The sequence below is a fragment of the Nestor notabilis genome, unplaced genomic scaffold, assembly GCF_000696875.1.
Source record: "Nestor notabilis isolate BGI_N333 unplaced genomic scaffold, ASM69687v1 scaffold20490, whole genome shotgun sequence".
NCBI lineage: Eukaryota > Metazoa > Chordata > Aves > Psittaciformes > Psittacidae > Nestor > Nestor notabilis.
In genome coordinates, this window is record NW_009909986.1 from 1 (window position 1) to 20,011 (window position 20,011).

Consider the following 20,011-nt stretch of genomic DNA (forward strand, 5'->3'; position numbering starts at 1 on the left):
AGGAGCTGGGAGGGGACACAGCCGGGACAGCCAACCCCAGCTGACCAGAGGGATATAGAATCATAGAATCATAGAATGGTTCAGGTTGGAAAGGACCTTAAGATCATCTAGTTCCAACCCCCCTGCCATGAGCAGGGACACCACACACTAAACCATGTTGCCCAAGGCTCTGTCCAGCCTGGCCTTGAACACTGCCAGGGATGGAGCATTCACAACTCCCTTGGACAACCCATTCCAGTGCCTCACCACCCTCACTGTAAAGAACTCCTTCCTTATATCTGATCTAAACTTCTCCTGTTTAAGCTTGAACCCATTACCCCTTGTCCTACCACTAGAGTCCCTAATGAAGAGTCCCTCCCCAGCATCCTTACAGGCCCCCTTCAGACACTGGAAGGCTGCTATGAGGTCTCCCAGACCATATGGCATCCTGCTCAGCATATAAAGCTGGGGAGAAGGAGGAGGAACTGGAGCTGTTCATGGTGATGGTGCTTGTCTTCCCAAGCAACCTTTACATATGATGGAGCCCTGCTTTCTTGGGTATGGATGAACACCTGCTTGCCCATGGGAAGCAGTGAATAAATTCCTTGTTTTGTTTTGCTTACATATGCAGCTTTTGCTTTGCCTACTGAAGTGTCTTTATGAGTTTTCGCACTTTTACTTTCCAAACTACTTCGCCATCCTGTTCTGGGAAGTGAGCAAGAAGCTGAGGGGGTCTTAACTGCCTATGGGGTTAACCAACATCTGTGAAATGATTGAGAAAAGCAGACATTTCTCCATCCAACAGCAGCTGTGAATGGCAGACACTTCTCACGGATACTTCCAGTCTGACAGAGATTCCAAATTGACAGTAACTGAAAAACAAAGAAAATACTGTTTTCCAAAGAAAATGGTTTTCAGTGAAAATAGCAGCAGCCAGGGCCTATGAATTTATCCTTCTAGGAGTACAGTGACCACCTTAATAATGTTTCTTTGCTGGTGAACGGGCTCTGGGAATGGTGCGTGTCCAGGAAGTATGGTCAGATCAGTGATGGAATTTCATAAAAATCACCTAAACCTACCCTTCTTGCTGAAGAATATCAGACCAGCTTTAGTTCATCAAGGTCTCACTGATTTTTGCACTTGCTTCCAAAATCTGCGGTGTTAAATCCACTTGCTTTCCTCACACTGATTTTCTTTCCTCTTTCAGCTGTGATGGGGTAGGAAGTGGATGAATGGGTAACTTGAGGTATTTTATAGCTGCATACACCTACACCACAGAGACACCTTCCGGAGGTGGCAGCTTCTCCACTGACCACTGCTATTGACCCACTAAATAGCACATGGCATCTTCTGAGGCAAGTAACATTTATTTTGAGGGGTTTTTACACTGCGTTTCTGGGCTCTGTTTACCAACTTGGGCTTAGTTCGTCTCCTAGTTTGTCATTTGTCTCCTGCAATTATTTTTCTCTGTGAAACACTTTTTTCCGTATGTCCCCTTATTGCATCTTGCTCTTTCTACATTGAATTTGTTTCCTTATTCGCACCTATGGTATCGTCCAACTCGTCATCTGTACAAGTCACTGAGAATTAAGTCTGTTTTCCTTTTTTCTGAATTCATGCAACATTTCCCATTTTTCCATCTTCCTCTTCTGTGCTGTCTACACAAGGGCTGACAGAATTTTGCTCTACAGTGGGTGAAAATCAGATTAAGGTACTTGTCTCCAAGTACCTTTAAATGAGGAAAAAGAACATTTGGAAGAGAGCTAACTTGCACTTCTTTTGAGTCATGGCTCCAGGCCAGGCAAACAGGGCCTGCTGTGTTTCAGCAGCTCTTCCCAAGGAGAATCAGAATTTGAAAGAAGGCTGGAGCCCCAGGCAGAAAGATATCATCTGTAACACTACTTCCCCCCAGACATTTCCCCATATTTCCCTGACCTGTCCTTCCCCTATTTTTCTTTTCCCAGGCTGATAATTTTAGCTGTGTTCCTTTTTTTCTTCCCTATTATAAAGCCCAAGTCCCACGTTAAGTATTCTCTGTGTTCTTTACATTGACTGTTTAATGAAAACGTTACTCGTATTTCAAAGGGATGAAGACAGAGATGAACTTCTGCAGTCTTGATGGCTTAACACAGGTTTGTCATACAAAGCCAGCACTGCGTTTTCTGAGTCACTCTCTCACAGAAGGAGTCTGCTTTACATATCAGGCTTCTGGGAGCACTGTGCAAAGTACTCTGTGGATTATTTTCCTGCTATTGCTGCAGGCTGCTTTGCTTGCTGCCCAGTGAAGTACATAATAGGCAAGAATATGAGGTTCTGACATTTCTGATTTGAGTTGTCTTTTAACTGCTTCTATTTTGTAGTAAGTTGTGACTTGGCTAAACAGATAATATTTGGAAGTGAGCTTATGATTTTATTTCTTCACCTGACTTGAATTCCTTTGAACAGTGTCTTGACAATCCTAGATTCACCTGACTTTCTGACAGATTAGACACTGTATGAGAGACACAGTGCACTTTTTTTTCTGCAGCAGCCCACTGCTGAAGTCACTGTTGGTCATCACAAATAAACCTCATTGTCTGGAGCTGCCATTTACTTCCAAGACTGTTCACAGATCAGTAGCTAATGTTAGGGCATTAGACCCAGTAATGGTTACTGACTCCTAAATCGTATAAAGAACTCAAAATCATCCCCGCCCCCCAACTGGTTTGCTGTCTGCAGTAAAAAAGACAAGAAACATGACGAGGACTTGGTAGCCAGCAGCTCTTGTCCTTTGTGCTGCCAGCAACAACTGCTCATGGCCATGCCACCCTGGGAACACGTCCTGGTGCTTTTTGAGATGTGCATGTGACAGTGTAAGTAAATGAAGCCTATGAGAGGAGAAGTGTGAGCAGACAGGATCAACTTACTTTGAGATGTTGTAAATAAATATGGTCTCCTTTCATAGTGTCTTGCATTCAGCTTGTAAAACTAGTTCTCCCATACAGAAAACAATCCATGTCATTAATTTATGCTTTAGCTCTACAGACTGAGCTAAGAGGAATACAAATCTTGGAGAAGCAGGAAGGCAGAAAATTAACACTGCTGGGAAATGAGTGATAGTATTAACTTACTGCATAGCAATGATTTCCTCTCTGTTGATAGTCTTTATTTTACATCACTGAACTGTACTGAAAATTCATTTAATGACAACCCTTCATGGCAAATCTATGAGAAAAGATCTTTCTTTTTTTCCACTCTTGGAAGAAACAGCAAATGAGCAGAACATAGAGTTTAAGTGCTTTTATGCCTTTTTACACCTCTTGAGAAAAATATTAAGATGTTCCAACAACATGGACTACTTAGAGACTATTGGAGAACGGGAAGATGTCAACAGTCAACATACTAGGATTTTCTTTTTTGAAAATAAAGCTTCTCTGTTACTCTTTATTTGCATTTTCAGCTTCTCCTTTTGTAAATAACTGTGTCTACTGCACCAGTGTTCCCAGCTACAAAAGCCATTTATCAACACTCCGAAAACATTAGTCAAATTACTGGAAGACATAAATTGCCAGGTGGTGAGGCACACAGAAGGTAAGTAAAAGAAAATATGTGATCTCTCATTACAACAACTGATGGTATTAAGATGACCTACCGCTCTCCCAGCTACAGTACTGTGTAACTAGATGTAAGCATAGCTATTCTGACCCCTGAGATTTAGGGTATAAACGATCACATATGACCGCACACTGGAGATAACTGACAACCAAACATTTAAACTGTAATCAAATGATATCGGAAGGACCTGGAGAAGGATAATAAAAGCCTAAACACAATTTAAAATTCCTGAAATCTAGCCGCACCTCTTTTGTATGACATGGCCGTAATTAAGTCTGCTTCCAAGGCACAATTTCAACCCTAAATTATTAACCCTTATGACCTGATAAATCTTCAAACCTACCAAAAGTTCAGAGGACTATTTTCAATAAGCATGAAAGGTTAGTTTAATCCAAGTTCTTTAGAATGAAAAGGTCTGGGAGCATTCATATTGTTGCTTGCAGAGGGGTGGAATTAAGAAGCCATAGGTTATCCCCTTTCAATTCACGTTTACTGTTTCACCAGCCAATGCTCCAGGTTAGCAGTTCAGAAGTCAGACAGGCTTACTTAAAGTAGTGGTAATATAAATAGACCCATTTGACACAGATGTAGATTGGGACAGCAGTGGGCACATGGTACCAGGTAGGTGACAGGACCGAATATTCACGAGCTCTAATGCCTTGCTTCACTGCAGTCAGTAAGGTGGTTTCAATCTGTTCCTGTCCCATGGCTTCTGTTTTCTACCATATCAGATGGAGCAAGACTACCTACGCATTAGATTTTTAGACAACAGTATAGGCACAAAGTAGAGAGCAATTTACAAAGTTACTCCTGCATTCTTTTAGGAACAATATTGCTTGCTAGCCCCAGCACAGAAAGGATTTGAATACATGGTGGTGGAAAAAATATTTGTAACTAAGCAAAAAGAACTGTGATCTGAAATGGCCAAGTGTTTCCATGCACCCAGGGCATAAAGAAAGAAACTTGGAGCTGAAAGGAAATAGTGGTGGTTTGCAGAGTTCTTTATTTCTGATTCATGTGTATATATATGCATACAATGATATTAGATATCCTTGTATTGCTTAATCTGTAAGTCAGCATAGGTCTTTTAAGAAACAAACGAACAAACAAAAAATGCAACTATTAATTTATATTTCATCTGAGCACTCTGATACACAGTAGAAAAATCCATATATAAAAGCATATATCTGTGCATTTATATGTACTATATTCCTCTTCCAACTAACTACTGATTTATTGACACACTATTGTTAATATAATATAGAACTGCCATATCATAACATTAAAAAACTTTTCAAAATATATTAATAAGCAGAGATAACCACACCTTGACTTTGCAATCATTTTTTGCACCAACACGTTGCTGCACCATTTTGTTTTTACGTGACATTTGGTTTAAACAAACTCCTTCTGTCTCAGGCTGCCACTATTAGTCTGCCCGTATTAATCATATTAATTCATGTAACAGCTTTGCTGTTTAGTAATTTCACACATAGCCTTTAGAATTAAACTCACTTCTGAGCTGACATCCAGCACTAAGAACACAAATCTCAAATACCCCATTTAGGTCAGCGCATAAAGATTTGGGCTGATCTTCTGCTTTGTGGCGAACTCTTGTTGCTAACACTTTCTCTCACCTACAGCATAACACAAGTCATCTGGCTCATTCTAGGTGACTTAAACTACAGGTCTACAGAAGATGTGACTTCATGCTACTAAATGCTTTTAATAGTTTAGATCTAGGTGAAGCTTAATTAGCATCTGGAAGTTAATACAAATATTAATCTGTACATAAAACATTATCCCCAATAATACTAAGTGACAGCACTTTTATAAGGCAGACACAAGCCAAGTTTCAAATATCTGAGAAAAGGTGGAACCTACCAGATCCTAGTTCAGGGCAAGGTTATAGAGCAGCAGCAATAATCACAGGATTAGGCCCTTCCTCTGTGAAAATTAACAGGAACTGACAGAAAGATGCAATACAGCGGGCTAGCTACTGTGACCATGTATACCTGTCAGTATAAAGCAAGGACTGCAGAGGTGCAGGTATTTCAGTTTTGATGCCAGCAGATAATAAAGCATTTGGCAAGTTCTTGTCTTTCCAACAATTTTGTTAATATCTTCACTACAGCAGCCGAGCAACTGTGCACACAGTGATGATGCTTGCTTCCCTAGTTGCAGCCTAGCAAATACCACACACAAATTGACAGAGATGGAAATGTGCAAACCACAGAACAAAAATATTAATCTTATAAATAAAGGACCAAATACAATTTTCACTCTCGTTTTAGATCCCACTGAAAAAAGCAAGGCTCATGTTGTCCTGCCGTTTGCCTAAACTTTAATCCCCAAGAAGACTTTTGCTTGTCCTCTCTTTCATTAGTAATTCTGGACTGGAAGGAGGACTGGAGTTAGTGCACACATAAAAAGAAGGTGCGAATTATCTTGAATTTTTATCTCTGAGGTCTTATTTACCTTAGACGTATTTACAGACAAAGTACAGAATCCACAGACGTAATTCCAGGGTATATGAGAATCTTGCAAGGATAGTATTTCAGAGACTGCGTAACACTATTCTGTTAGGACATCCCAAAAGGCAGATGAGCCGCAGGTTTGGGAAGTGCATGTGTGTGTTCATTAAGGGGAAGACAAAGCATTAGCCATATTCTTGGCTCTTGTCATTTTAAAGCAGACAAGTGGAATTTATTCAACAATTAATTTGCACTCTCTTGCGAAAGAATGGTCTGAGACACTGAAGTTATTTTCCAGTGAAAATGAGGACTTACTGCAGTGTCTTTTGTGCAAGTACATGGGACAGCAGCAAACAAGAAATGCTTAGTGTTTTTCTTATTTTCATGTTTTCACTGTTCTATTCTGTGACACAGACAATAAACTGCATTCTAATACTAGGGGGTTTTTATATTAGATACATTTTGAATACTACTTGGACATCTATTCCTAGCAAATGAGTGTGACTCCCAACTCTAGATTTATTCATTTAATTTTCAGTTGTTAGAAGAAAATACTAAGTAGTTGTTTCATATTCATAGCATTAATAGCCTTTACAGTTGGAGTTAGGATGCCACTCAAAGACTTGTAACCTAAAAAAAAATCTAGAAAAACAGATTTAGAAAACAACAATTTCAAATTAATACTCCAAGGCTTTTAGAATATATGACAATCATTTACAGGATTAGCAGCTTCTATAAAAACTAAAATAAAGATACTAAACTAAATTATTAAAATAAAATTAATTTCAGTTACTCATTTGTCCTATGGGAAGTCTATGGTCTATGACTAATTTTTATTTTATTTAGCATATGTCTTTTCTGTGACCAAACAAAAAAGTCATTAAATGAACATGGAAAGACTTTTCAGACAGCAAGAAACAAACAAATTCAAGAAAGGCCTTCATCATTTCTAGAATTATTCTTAAATAACAAAGTTGCTGCTGCTCTGTGACACAACCAAGCTAATATTTATTGTAACAATAACTGTTCTGTTCAGCTATGCATAAACGTTAATATGCTGAAGACAAAAATGAAACAAAAATGCATATCGTCTACTGACTTATTGATGATGCACGCTGTTGTTAAAATGGTATCCTTTTAAACAGAAATTGCTCACACACATTGAAACCAATGCTAGATGACACAGCTTTTCTAATGAAAACTCCATTTCTGATAACAACACAGGCCCAAATTCTGCTGTTTCCATGGTAACAGGATTGGCCCTTTTGGTGGTTTTGAATTGCTGAATGACAATGGAAAAATCATAAACCAATCAAAATTAACCCAAATTGTCTGCTGTACACCTTGGTCACAGGTGTCTGAATGATGAAAATCCAAGCGAACCCTCTTCTTCAAATGCCTGGCAATGATGCTTTTTATTTCAGGGTCATGTCAATGCTATATATTAAAGACAAAAAAAAAAAACAAACAACAAAAAAACAAACAAACACAGAAGAACAACAACACAAAAAGAAATCAGTGCTGTGAAATATGTGGCTGGTCATTTCCCAATCCTGAGCATCCTCATCTCTCATTTACTTAAATGTATTGGTGTCAAATAATTTACACAAATCCTATCTACCGTATCTGCAAAATACAGACCTTAATAAGATCTGTAGCATTTCTATTGAAATTGAGTAACTTACATTCCCAGTAATTCCAATCTGAAATAGACACCAGATGTGGGAAGATCCACTGGTGGAATGACACCACAATGTGGCAAGATATGGGTGCCCCTAAAATGTTTGTAAGAGTATGGTTTTGCCACTTAGCGCAAAACATGTCATCAAATACATCAGAAGCATTCTTTAAAATAAGAAGTTGTCATCACAGAATACGTAACTATTTAAAGCAAGTATCTATGAACTGTTACAGATGACACAGGGTTCTGTGAATTATTTCATTATGATTTTTTTCTTTTTTCTGAGTCATGAGGAAATGCAAGAACTTGAACAATGACAATAGTATGACAATAGATAAAAGCCTTTGGTATAGATACGAAAAAAACAACAGAAGCAAACTAAGAGCTGGGCAGACTCCAGAGAGGTTTCAGTAAAAAGCATACAGGAGAAAAGTCTATATACAACTGCTGTTATCTGTATGGAGGCATTTACATGGGAAATCCTATTTCCTGAAGAAATGATAGCAGAAATGAGCTATATGACCACAGGAAAATTACTGCCACTTCTGAAGACAGATTCATTTTTATGCATATTTAAGCCAAATATAAATTCTCTTCTCATATTGCCTCTTGCTGCCCAGCTTCTCTTTTGAGAAAAAAGGAAAGTTGTTCAAGCCAAAATTTACCTTATGGTTCTAGCCTATGTCTCTGGCATGATACTGTGACAGCTTACTAGTGTAGAATTATATTTTAAAAACGTGAAAAGAAAAGCTACATTTTGTTATGCATCTCTTTGCTACCTGTACTGCTCATTATTTGCCTGCTTATTAATACTCATGTTATTGACGTAATCTTTTACTGAGGAGTCTGGTTTGCTATATTCTATTTCCTGAACAATATTCCAGTGTAAGACACCAGTGTATTTCTACATACCAATCAGACAGGTAGGGACAGCAAAGTCCCCAGTCACTCCCCCATGCTGCACACTGGCCAGGAATACATGCACTGTTGTAATGACTAGTCCTCCTGACATGCTGTTCTAGCAGTGGTGACACACTAAAGCTAGAAACACCCTCACTGATGCACAGTAAGAACAGTGCAGGGTTTTCCATTCATGTGCTTCACTTATGGTATCAGACAGAGGAACAGCATGCCAGAGGACTGACACACTCCCATTTCCAAGGGAACCAGTCCAGCTTTGAAAGGAAGAGACATAAAGATACTGGAGATATAATTAGGGAAATAACTATGAAAAAGGCTGAGAAGCACAAGAGCAAAGAAAGAAATGAAGAGCACAACCCAGGAATTAAAGCAAAATAAAAGACTTTTCAATCTCTGAATGACAATGGCAAGTTTATCACTTTACTTTTGATGGAGGATAATGCATGGATGCATGTTGCACCTTCTCTTTCTGTTTTTCACATAAGTTAACCTGAATATCCTCAGGCTAAGAATTCTATCTGTCTCTGCTTGGAAATGGTTGAGGACACTTTAATCACATCTGCAATGCAAATATAATAGATCTTACTTCAGTGTTTTTTCTGCTTGCATATGTTGAATCAAGTTCCTGAGAATAACTGTAAAAGCATTTAGATTTCCAAAAAAGCTTTATGGAGTCTACCCAGCCTCAGTTCCTAGCAGTATGGTAGCAAAGTAATGTTAAAATGTGATGACAATATTAAGCATAAATTCTTACTCGTGCTCCACTGAAGTAATTTCTGGATCATTTGAAAGGCAGCTAGTTCTGGGTACAAGGAAAAAGAAGTAGTAGTAAACATTTCTTCTCTACTTATTTCTTTCTCTTTTTACATAAGACATCAAGTTTGTGGGATGTAATAACTAACTGTAGTGAGTATCTTTGACAGCACAAACACACAAATGCTATTGATAGGAATGTAGTGATCTTAGTGGCTGCAACACAAATTAGTTTGAGTAATGTATTTTTTAAGCCATTTCTTTAGTTGGCAAAAGGGAAATGCACTACAGTGACTTCATACATCCAATAATAACAATAATCAGTGATGCCTGATATGAGTATTTAGTTCCCCTTTCACTTGCTATGCTGCAGCCTGCATTTTTTTAAATGAGTGGAGCTTTCTTGCTCAGAGTTTTCACTGTCATATACTACAATGTATTTGAAAATGCTTTAATAGAAGGGATGGAAGTTGCATTTCAAGGTTGGGTGAGCCTCTTCTGTTTAACAAAATATTCAAATGGTACCAGATAACTATGTATCATAGAATCATAGAATGGGTTGGGTTGGAAAGGACCTTAAGATCATCTAGTTCCAATGCTCCTGCCATGGGGGCAGGGACTCACGTGAATTTATTGCTCCTGAGGCAGTCTAACTGCTAGAATCAAAAAGCAGTGGTCAGTGCTTTTGCATATTTCTCTGTGGTCATTTTAAAAGCTAATCTCAGGAGAACTGGAGGAAAATGTGTACTGCAAAAGGAGAAACTTTAGAAATATACAGCAAAGGAGAAGCGGTAAGATGAAAATTCTGAAGTGCACAAGCTGAAGGAAGGAAACTGGAAAGAAACTTCCAAAAATTCATAATCTTTGGTTACAGTAACTGCAGGGAAAATGTCATACTAGAACCAACAGAGTCAGCTCCCTTCTCCAGAGTCTTGTGTACAATACACGTGAAAAAAGTGCACTAGATACTTTCTAAGCTCTAGTCAGTAAATCAAGGATTATATTCTTCCAGTTAAAGGTTTCTATGGTACTTTACAGCATCCTGCCTCAGTATCTTTAAGTCAAAGCACAGAGTTAAGAGTTTATAGTATTTGATCATCAGCTGATACTGATTTACTAAGTGATCATAAAAAATACAGTATTATCAAATATTAATCCACTGGCCTCTCCAACCAACACTGGAAAGACAGGAAAAGTTACCTACCTGCCTTAACTGAGAATGAGGTATAATAGCTATCCCTAAATTAGTAAATTGTGAAAAATATTTTAAAAAAAGTACTACCTCCTAAAAACTTTATGAATCATCTGACATAATGGGTGGAGGGTAGAAAATGTTTAATGAACTGTTTTAATGGAATAAAAAATTAATTTCAGTTCTCCACATAACTACAGAAACAATAATAAAAATTTGCAAAAATGTTTTTTGTAATGTAAGGGCATGATTTTTCCTTACTGAGAACCAACAGTACAAATGCAGGCTGCTTACCGTGAGAGGGGAAGTCAATACACAAGTGTGGCAACTTACACAGTAACTGAAACTACAAGGTGATTGCTATACCAAACACATAATGTAAGACTGTATTCAATCTATTCCTGTGAAACAAGTAAATATAATGCCAGCATCCAGCTGAAAGCTATCTTACTTAGCTGTTTCTGAAGTTTCCCTCAGCTCTTCATCCAGTCTGCATGAATAAAAGTTATTGATATAAAGAAACAAAGAAGCAAGCAGAGCATAAGACAGAAGCAGAGCAATAGCAGAGCAAAGAACAAATATACTACATGCTTCTAAACCAGGCACCCAGTATTATGCACTGACCCTAAAGGTCTTCAGCATGAAACCATTTATTCCTGTGCTCAATTTCGCCTTTAATTTTTAACTCCTTACTTAGCTTATTTGGAGGCAAAAACATAAAGGCAGCAGGGATATGAAGCATGCCCAGTGGATAGAGCTGAAAGCATTCAGTTGTTCTATCAGATAGTATTAAACTAGCTGCAGCCTGGGCCAAGTCAAGGACATTTACAGTTCAGTAAGTTTTATTTTCAAGGGAGGCTGATCTCAACAGCTTGAAGGGGAAAGTAAGATTCCACATCATTGCAAGTCCTCTCTCATTCAGCTGTTGAGGTTGCCTGCAGGTGAAAGGCTGTCACACAGATTCACTCCATTATGAGCAGCAGCATGGGCTAGAAAGCAAGTTTTACCTCATTCTTCTCTTAATACACCTCTCTTCATCATACCTTACAAGATAGGAATGGGTGAAGGAAGAGAAAAGATGTAAAAGTTTATATGATACAACAGGCACATTGTATTCCACCTCAGTAAAAACTACCAAATAACCACAAAACCCAAATCCTGGCATAACCCTATGTACTTTCTAACTTTCTACAGGTGGGGTTCCTCATGACCATACGCAGTATTTCTGTTCTTGATGAAGGATCAATTAAGAAGCTGAAAGCTGAATATTATTTTATTTTGTTACAGGGATTTTTCTCAGTTTCCAGCAGAAGTTACCAGCTAAACACTGCTATTCTCCCTGTGGCATGGGAATAACCGCTCACAGAGCCTTGAATGCAAACACCCACTAAATCTTCATCTCACAACATCTTGAAAATGTTTGCCACTAATGGGCATACTTGCTACCTTTCAATTCTTCAGCAAAATCATGACCTCTCATCTGGCTGCTGAAGACATGAAGTAAGTAGTTCCCTAAAATTACTTAAGCTCTAAGTCCTAAAATTCCTTTGGTAATGGTGCTGTGATCACTTCACCTTTGGTCTGAAAGGTGAATGGACTTTCCAAACAGTTTTCAGTCTACAGAGAAGAAAAGATGTGTGTAACACTGATGTGTGTAGTGCTACAGAGCGTATAACAGTGAAACACAACAAGTAAGCAGAAAGAGAAACACGCTGACATACACTACATACATTAAGGTCTGTATTAAAGGGAACTGTGAGAAATTACAATGTTGGCAGGAATCAAAAGAGGAAGAGAGGCAAGAAGGAAGTGCGGGATGGAGGATGGAAAAATCTTAGGATTGTTAAAACATTCTAGAAATCTCTTTATCAGGTGATTCCTGTGGAAGACTCAAACTTTTCTGCTATTTTCTTTCTGGATTAGCGAGCAACAGTTTGTTCCAATTTGGACTATACAGACTTAGAGTCGATGAAGGGACTCTGAGCCTGAAAGTTTTTCTTCATTTTACTAGCACTATCATTTGTTCCAATAGAAAACCTTCTTCTTACCATAAACGCTGGTTCCCCTGGGAGTATATACTGTGTTTTGTGTTTCCACTGCACAGTGTTTTCCTGCTTCTGAGCTTGACAGTGGAATTTTTGTGGAACAACACATAAATATTGATAGCAATATCAAGAAGGGGTCTCCTGCTTTCTTACAGACTCTGAAACACTATTATGAGTTTCTGGAAAGAGTTTCCATTAGAACAAGAACGCACTTACTATACATCACTTACTTGACAATACTGTCTGGTATGTGCACGTATTCCATTGGAATCATCTCACGAAGCTCCGCCAATGTGTTGACATACTGTATCTTACTGCTGAACTTAGAGCTGAAACATAGGAACAGCCTGCTAAGTGACTTTTCTTCAAATATTTTTTATGATATATTAAAAAAAAGAAAATGTATGCTTAATATATCAAATATTCAGGCATTTTGTTATTCATGTTTCAATTATAGAGTTCAGCTGATCATGAGCATACCTGAGTTCTAGTGTAGCTGAAATCAAGTCTAAAACTTTTGCTGTTCCTTGCTTAGGCTAAATCACAGTATTTAGGACAAAATTATGAATTGCAATACCTACATACTAGGCAATGTGATTAGTTTACACTTCGAAGGAGATGTATTAAAATTCTAAGAAGAATCAGATCTCCTACAACATACTTACATGTAAAAAGAGATGGGAAGCATTCATGTGACGCGGTCATAATGAATTAACACCAAGTGATTGTGATGAATTAGCATTTATGTTATGTTTGACACTGATTCTCAATCAAATACAATGAAACTGAACTTCCTCATTTGTATAGATGAGTGCAGATCTGATTATGTATATGCATGTCTATTCTTATTGCAGGGCCTTCTTATGAGGAAATACTTCCATTGTTCATTTCAGCTGTGCTATATGACCATTCATTGTGTTTGAGAAGTCATCACTCAGAAAAAGGATAAACCGTTCAGAAAACACACTTACGAAGATAAGCCTATTCACTTGTCTAATCTGAATTTGTTGTTATTTAAGCCCAGCCGGTAACCCAGAACCATGCAGCCACTCGCTCACTCCCCCTCTTCTTCCTTGCTCTGCTCCCAGAGGGATGGGGAGGAGAATTGAAAGAATGTAACTCCCAGGGGTTGAGATAAGAGCAGTTCAGTAACTAAGGTATAATACAAACCACTACTGCTACCACCAATAATGATAATGATAAGGGAAATAACAAGGGGAGAGGACACAATTGCTCATCACCTGCCAACCGATACCCAGCCCGACCCGAGCAGTGATCTGGGCCTTCTGGGTAACTCCCCCCAGTTTACATACTGGGCATGATGTGCTCTGTTCACTGTAATGTCTGCAACTAAATACTCACATAAATCACTTCTTTTTTATTTTTTTTCCAGTTAAGAAAGTCAACTTCAACTGCCAAAATGTCAACATGAACTGGAAAATGAGTACTGTTCAATGACAGATTAACAGCCATGTCTGATGATTTAGGGTGCTTCTATATTCTTAGGGACATAGAAAATCACTGGTATTCATCACATACCTTATAAAAGGTCGTGTCACAGCCAGAATTGTCCTAATAAACCATGATGGATGAACAATTATAAATGATTTCAAATTCTTCCGCAACCTAAGTAAAAAAGAAGGTTTTTTTTAAAAAAAAACCCCAAACAAAATCTATACAAAATCCAGAAAGATCATATACAGGGAACACTGTCCTAGAAGGGAGTAACAGGAATTGAAATAATGGCTGTGGATCAGAAAGGAAAATACTACTCACCGTCGATCGATCATCTGGTAACATTTTTTCATCCAACCCAGTCCAGGCATCCTGCTTCTTGGTGTTGCTCCATTCAAGTAGACAATCATATAGTCTTCAGCTACCATCAGCTCTAAGGTACTTATTACGTAGCTGATCAAAGTACAAGAGTAAGTGAGCATATATTCTACATTATCCACTTAAGCCCCAACTAAATCAGTCTGCTATGAATAAATTAAGGCAGACTCAGCAATTTATGACAAGATAGTGTTTACTTTTCCTTTAAACCAAAGGAAACATTTAGCACCGGTCACCATGCTACCTGTAGATGTATAACTAGAAAACCACAACCCTATCTGCATCTTCAGAAAATGTACTTTCCTTACAAAGGTCAAGTTTCATAGTAAATTTTCAAATCTCACAGGTGACTTTGCTTTGTCTTAATAGGGCATTAAATCATGTGAGATTTAAGGCAAGGGAGTGTGTGGCACGACCATGCAAAGTTCCAGGAACTTCTGAAATTATTTGTTGAGAAACTTCACTATTAACCATAGAACCACAGAACCTTAAAATGGCTTAGGCTGAAAGGGATCTTAAAGATCATCTAGTTGCAATCCCCCTGCCATTGGCAGGGACACTTTCCACTAGACCAGATTGCTCCAAGCCCCGTCCAACCTGGCTTTGAACACCACCAGGGATGGGGCAGCCACAGCTTCTCTGGGCAACCTGTGCCAGGGTCTCACCACCCCCACAGTAAAGAACATAACAACAACAACAACAACAACAGTAATAATGTTTGTTCAGTGAAAAAATAATAAGGGTCAGAAGATACTTGTCTGTGATTCTTGTGATCCACACACTACTGCTACTGAGACTCTGAGTGCCAACTACAAACAGTTTGAATCTCAAGGCTAATAAAACTTGTCCATCAACCTGCCTTCTGATGTGACAGAGCACTCCATCACCACTTCATTTTGTGAGCAAAACACTCCAAACACTCATTAAATTCCTCAGCTCAGCAACAATAATTCATACAGAACAGTGCTCTTGACTCTCCTAGAAGAGAACGGTACTTGGTCAAATGAAAGGGTAGTTTTAAATTCTTGTCCAGGACTACATATGGAGATGCTCCACGCAGTAGACCCTACCTCATTAGGGAGTTGTTATCACAGGTATGTTCAAATTGTTCTCTGTCCTGCCCAACCCCAAGTCATGTCTATGTAAAAACTACAGTAAAAAATCAGGGGTCACACCTTAAAAACCTGAATGCCGGAGTGTGCTCAATAAAAAAGGTAGTTTTATTCCCTGAGCATAATGGCCCCTTTCACAGGTGTATGGGAACAACTCACAGTCTAATCTGACCCTTAAATGCCTGAATATGCAGTTTCTTTAAAAGAAGGCTCATGGGAGACCTTATAATAGTCTTCCAAAAAGGGACTACAGATAATCTGGAGAGGGGCTTTTTGCAAGGGTTTGTAGGGGCAAGAAAGGTGTAATGGCTTTAAACTGAAAGAGGGGAGATTTAGGTAAGATATTAGGAAGGAGTTCTTCCCTGTGAGGGTGGTGAGGCGCTGGCACAGGGTGCCCAGAGAAGCTGGGGCTGCCCCATCCCTGGCAGTGTTCAAGATCAGGTTGGACCGTGCTTGGAGCAACCTGGTCTAATAGGAGGTGTCCCTGCCCACAGCAGGGAGGTTGGAACCAGATGATCTTAAGCTCCCTTCCAACTCAAACCATTCTATGATTCTGTGATTACACGAAAAGTAGTAAACCTTGTTCTCAACAACGAGAGTGACACTTGCACATAAAGTAGGCAGCCATTAACTGACTAGTTCCCTGCATTTGATAAATCCCATCTAAATAACTACTCACTTAATTCTTCTCACTTATCTCTTTCTCACCTTGCAGTTACGCATTCTCTGACTTTGCATGCATTTGTAAAAACTCATGTCTAAAGGTGAAATACCAAAGTGAGGGATGTATGGACATTCTGATGGAAAAAGCACGATTTAACTGAACCTACTGATTATTTGACAGGCTATGAAATTAAAATTAGCCCTTTTACAGAATACGTAATACTTTAAAGACATTTAGACAGTGAAACATAAAGAAAAGTGTGTGTAAGTATTTCTCAAAACACTACAAGTCTTTCAGTTATAGAAACAGAGACAGTCTGAAAATAACTATGTTTGGCCTAGGTGCAAAGGGGTGATCTGACTTTCCCTCTTCCTCGTCTTACAGAGAACTAACATTCTATAAACCTTAAAACAAGCTGAAGGTTCACAGCCAACCTGAACTCTCTTTTATACTACTACACCAGAAAAAGACAGTAAGTTATGAAGTTGTCTTTGGCAATGTCCTCAAGTGATGAGGAAAAGTCTCTTAAGACATGAAAAGGCTCTCTCTGCAAAGTCCATTTAACATTTGCTTTATCTAAGGACTTGGGTATAAGGACTTTATCTAAGGTCTTGGGTAAAGTCAAAGAAAACCATTAAACATCAGTGACAGTTACTCTCAGCTTTGTTCCTAGCTTTAAAGTTAAAACCACTGTAGCAATTCCTCCCCTCTGGGAACTGTGTAAATCAGTTACTGCAGATGACGTGGGGCTCTTAGAGGCAATACCGGACAAACGCTGGCAATGGGTCTGACTTGGAACTAAAGCACTCAATCTGGTTTTTCACACATTGACACAATGCTGAAGGCATTGGCTGTAACCATGTGCACCTTCAAGGAGACTGGGTCAGTGCTCTTGGTGAGCTGCAAGAGGCAAAAGCTAGGTCTTTGCTGGCTTTAGCAATGACTGACTGCATTTTAGCATAGAAAATGCTGGAACGATTGATTTTTTTAACAGCTGTGAATGCAAGTAGCTGGAGGCACTTCAGGGGAGTACTGCCTTCACAATTTCTGGCTGCCAAACCAAGTTGCTATTCGGAGTAATTTTGCTGTCATAAATTTGGGTTCATGTGGCCAAATATGCATCCCGCTCAACTGGCCTCTGCCACTTTTAACTGAATCAGGAGCAGCTGGAGTCAGGAAAAGTACTTAGAGCTGTTTGTGTCAGCAGCTATAATTTATTCTGTATTTTTGAAACGAGTGTCACAAAATGGCCCTGTGACTCCTGAACACAGTTACAGCATATATTAAAAATATTATATACAGTGATACTGTACACATATGATAATATATAATAAACAGTGAAAACCAGTCTGGTGGCCTAAGACCCTTCTGACTGTTACCAAGGGCTGCAAGTCACTAGTGAAATAGTGCAATGACTGTAGGCCTAAGAAGCAGAAGATGCTGCATTCCTTGACATTTAGGGAGATACTACAGTCAGAATTGGTCCTGACACACATGCCTTTATTTGGGATGGTGAGTAGGTAAAGAATACCAAAATAATACTCTATTGAACAGTTTATATAAAACTGCTATTATCCTTGTCATTCAGATGACTCCCCTTCCAATGATCAAAATTACCTCTTAACTAAAGACAGGTTATATGTCACTACCTAATTATGAGTACTAACTCAAAAGAGTTAGTGATATTGCTCACATATCACTCACAGAAAAAGATTTTCCATTACATAGTTGTAATCAGTTCGACTGCTGTCTGGCAAGAAGCATGCTGCAAACACAATGATAGCATTCAGACCATCACCATAGTATCCTGTGGAAAAAAAAGGAAAAGGCATTTTTGTCTTTGTTAAAGGCTATTAAGAAGATAAATGTAAAAAGAAATCTTGAAAGTCCTGGCATAGAGCTATTATATCTGCTACTGAAGGAGATCGAAAATGTATGAAATATCATCAAGTCATAAGCAAGCAGAATAGTCAGTTATGTTGAATTCCTAAAAAACACACTTAGCACAACTATCAGTAAATTTTGAAAGAGACTAGCAAAAAAGCCTTGTAAGTAATACAATCTTATCTGAACTCCTGGTTCATTGCATCTCTGGGGCAATCATGAGCTGAATGCTCACCTTAGACTGAGGAACAAGGGGCTAAAGAAAGTATCATACATTTGCTAACCTGCATCTTTTCAATGATGTTTCATAAAGTCTCACAATCCAGCCTCAGCTGGCTTGCACAGTTGCAATGGGCTCAGGATATTTCAATTATGACTGCACCCCACTGTATCTTAAAAGCTCCTGGGGATCAGTTAAATAATTTGCTGCAAGTTTGGTATAAAACACTTTTTCACCTTGGACACTCCAGTTGTCCAATACTGGCATTCACTGGACTGCACCACTGCCTAATGATGGCTATAAGCCCTCAAAGCTGCAGCACTTCTGTTCTTGGGTCCAGTGCAGTTGCTTGTTACCCAAAAGAAATTTTTCTTTATTTTTCATGGTGGATTTATGCTGGTTAATTTTCTCCACAATCCTTTGCAGCTGCTACAGATTTCTCTACTACTAATAATAAATACAACTGCATAATAAGAAATAAAACTGCATTTCAGTTTTGTTTAAAATATACATACAATCAGGAGACAATTAAAGACGCTGTAGAAATGGTTGTAGGCAGATAGCACTAATGAGGTACAGAGATAAAAGCTGGATGTACTTAGAGAATGCACTGAAAGCCTTTCAAAAGAAGCTATGAGAAACTAACTATGAGTAAGAGATTATAATGTTTGTGAAGGAAACCTTGAGTCTCCCTCAAAAATGGGAATACATTCCAGACAAAAATAAAGGATAACACTGGCACCTATGCAATACTTTCATGAGGAGATTTTAAGACTTACAGTGCTTTTTGGATACTAGACAGCAGTATCCAACCCTCAAACGCTCTTGCATTGTGGCCAGACAAGCAAAGTGTAATTCTCTGTGGAAAGAAAAGGTAACACACAATCTGCGTGTGCCAATCAGGGAAGAGTGAGAGAGGTTTTTTTCTCAGATAGCTGAAGCAAGGAGATGATGTTTATGTCAAGCAAGTAATTTCTTACATGGCTCTGCAGAGATCTTCAAAGAATCTAGTATCCCTGACAAAATGAGTGCTTCAAGGCACTTGCCCATGAAGTCTTCCATGCCAATGATAACCACAGCTGATTATTCTGAACCCTATCCCAGTCATGAGGACATGCACAGAAGCGCATTCCATTTAGGGCTCTCAGCTGTTCCTTAAAGACAGAAAAGCACTGCTGCTTCCTGAGTTACAAAGGGGAGCAAAAGAAGGATAAGATTCTCAAAGAAAAATGTGCATGTCAGAAGTAAGTCTCCTGCCTCAAGCCATATTGTTTCAAATCAAAGCTTGGCAAAATAACCTGCTGAAGTTGTTAGGTTGGATTTATGTCTTTTGAATTTGATTTGGTAGGTATATTGCATTGGATAAGATAATAATACATACTCTTGTTGGTAACACCAACACTGAGTTGAGAATGCTAGCTAGCCTATACCTCATCCACTGAAGAATCATTTGGAGACTGCAGGAAGCTTTCTGTCCTTAGCCTTAAGTCCTTTCTTCTACGAACTTGGCGTCTTTTGTCATCCCAGCACTGTGAAGTAGCTTTTATTTTCTGTCTCTCTAAGGCCAAAGGCCAGCTAGTTTACAACTGGGCTTCCAGAGCTGGAGAAGCCACTGTATAATGGCAGGCCAGCACATGTGTGTTTTTTTTTCCCGCCCCC

General features: G+C 38.8%; 1 protein-coding gene across 1 annotated transcript in view; it reads right to left on the reverse strand.

The window, feature by feature from the left end:
* Positions 1–9,403: 9,403 nt before the first annotated feature.
* LOC104412957 (protein prune homolog 2) overlaps positions 9,404–20,011 on the reverse strand; it is a gene marked incomplete at its 3' end in the record, with an annotated part of 18,609 nt that continues 8,001 nt past the window's right edge. Inside the window, exons 4-9 of the mRNA XM_010023816.1 lie at positions 17,953–18,055; positions 14,416–14,547; positions 14,179–14,265; positions 12,870–12,968; positions 11,046–11,084; positions 9,404–9,451 (exon numbers count right to left, since the gene is read on the reverse strand). Coding sequence (XP_010022118.1) covers positions 9,404–9,451; positions 11,046–11,084; positions 12,870–12,968; positions 14,179–14,265; positions 14,416–14,547; positions 17,953–18,055 — 508 coding nt within the window. The remainder of the gene's footprint in view (positions 9,452–11,045; positions 11,085–12,869; positions 12,969–14,178; positions 14,266–14,415; positions 14,548–17,952; positions 18,056–20,011) is intronic.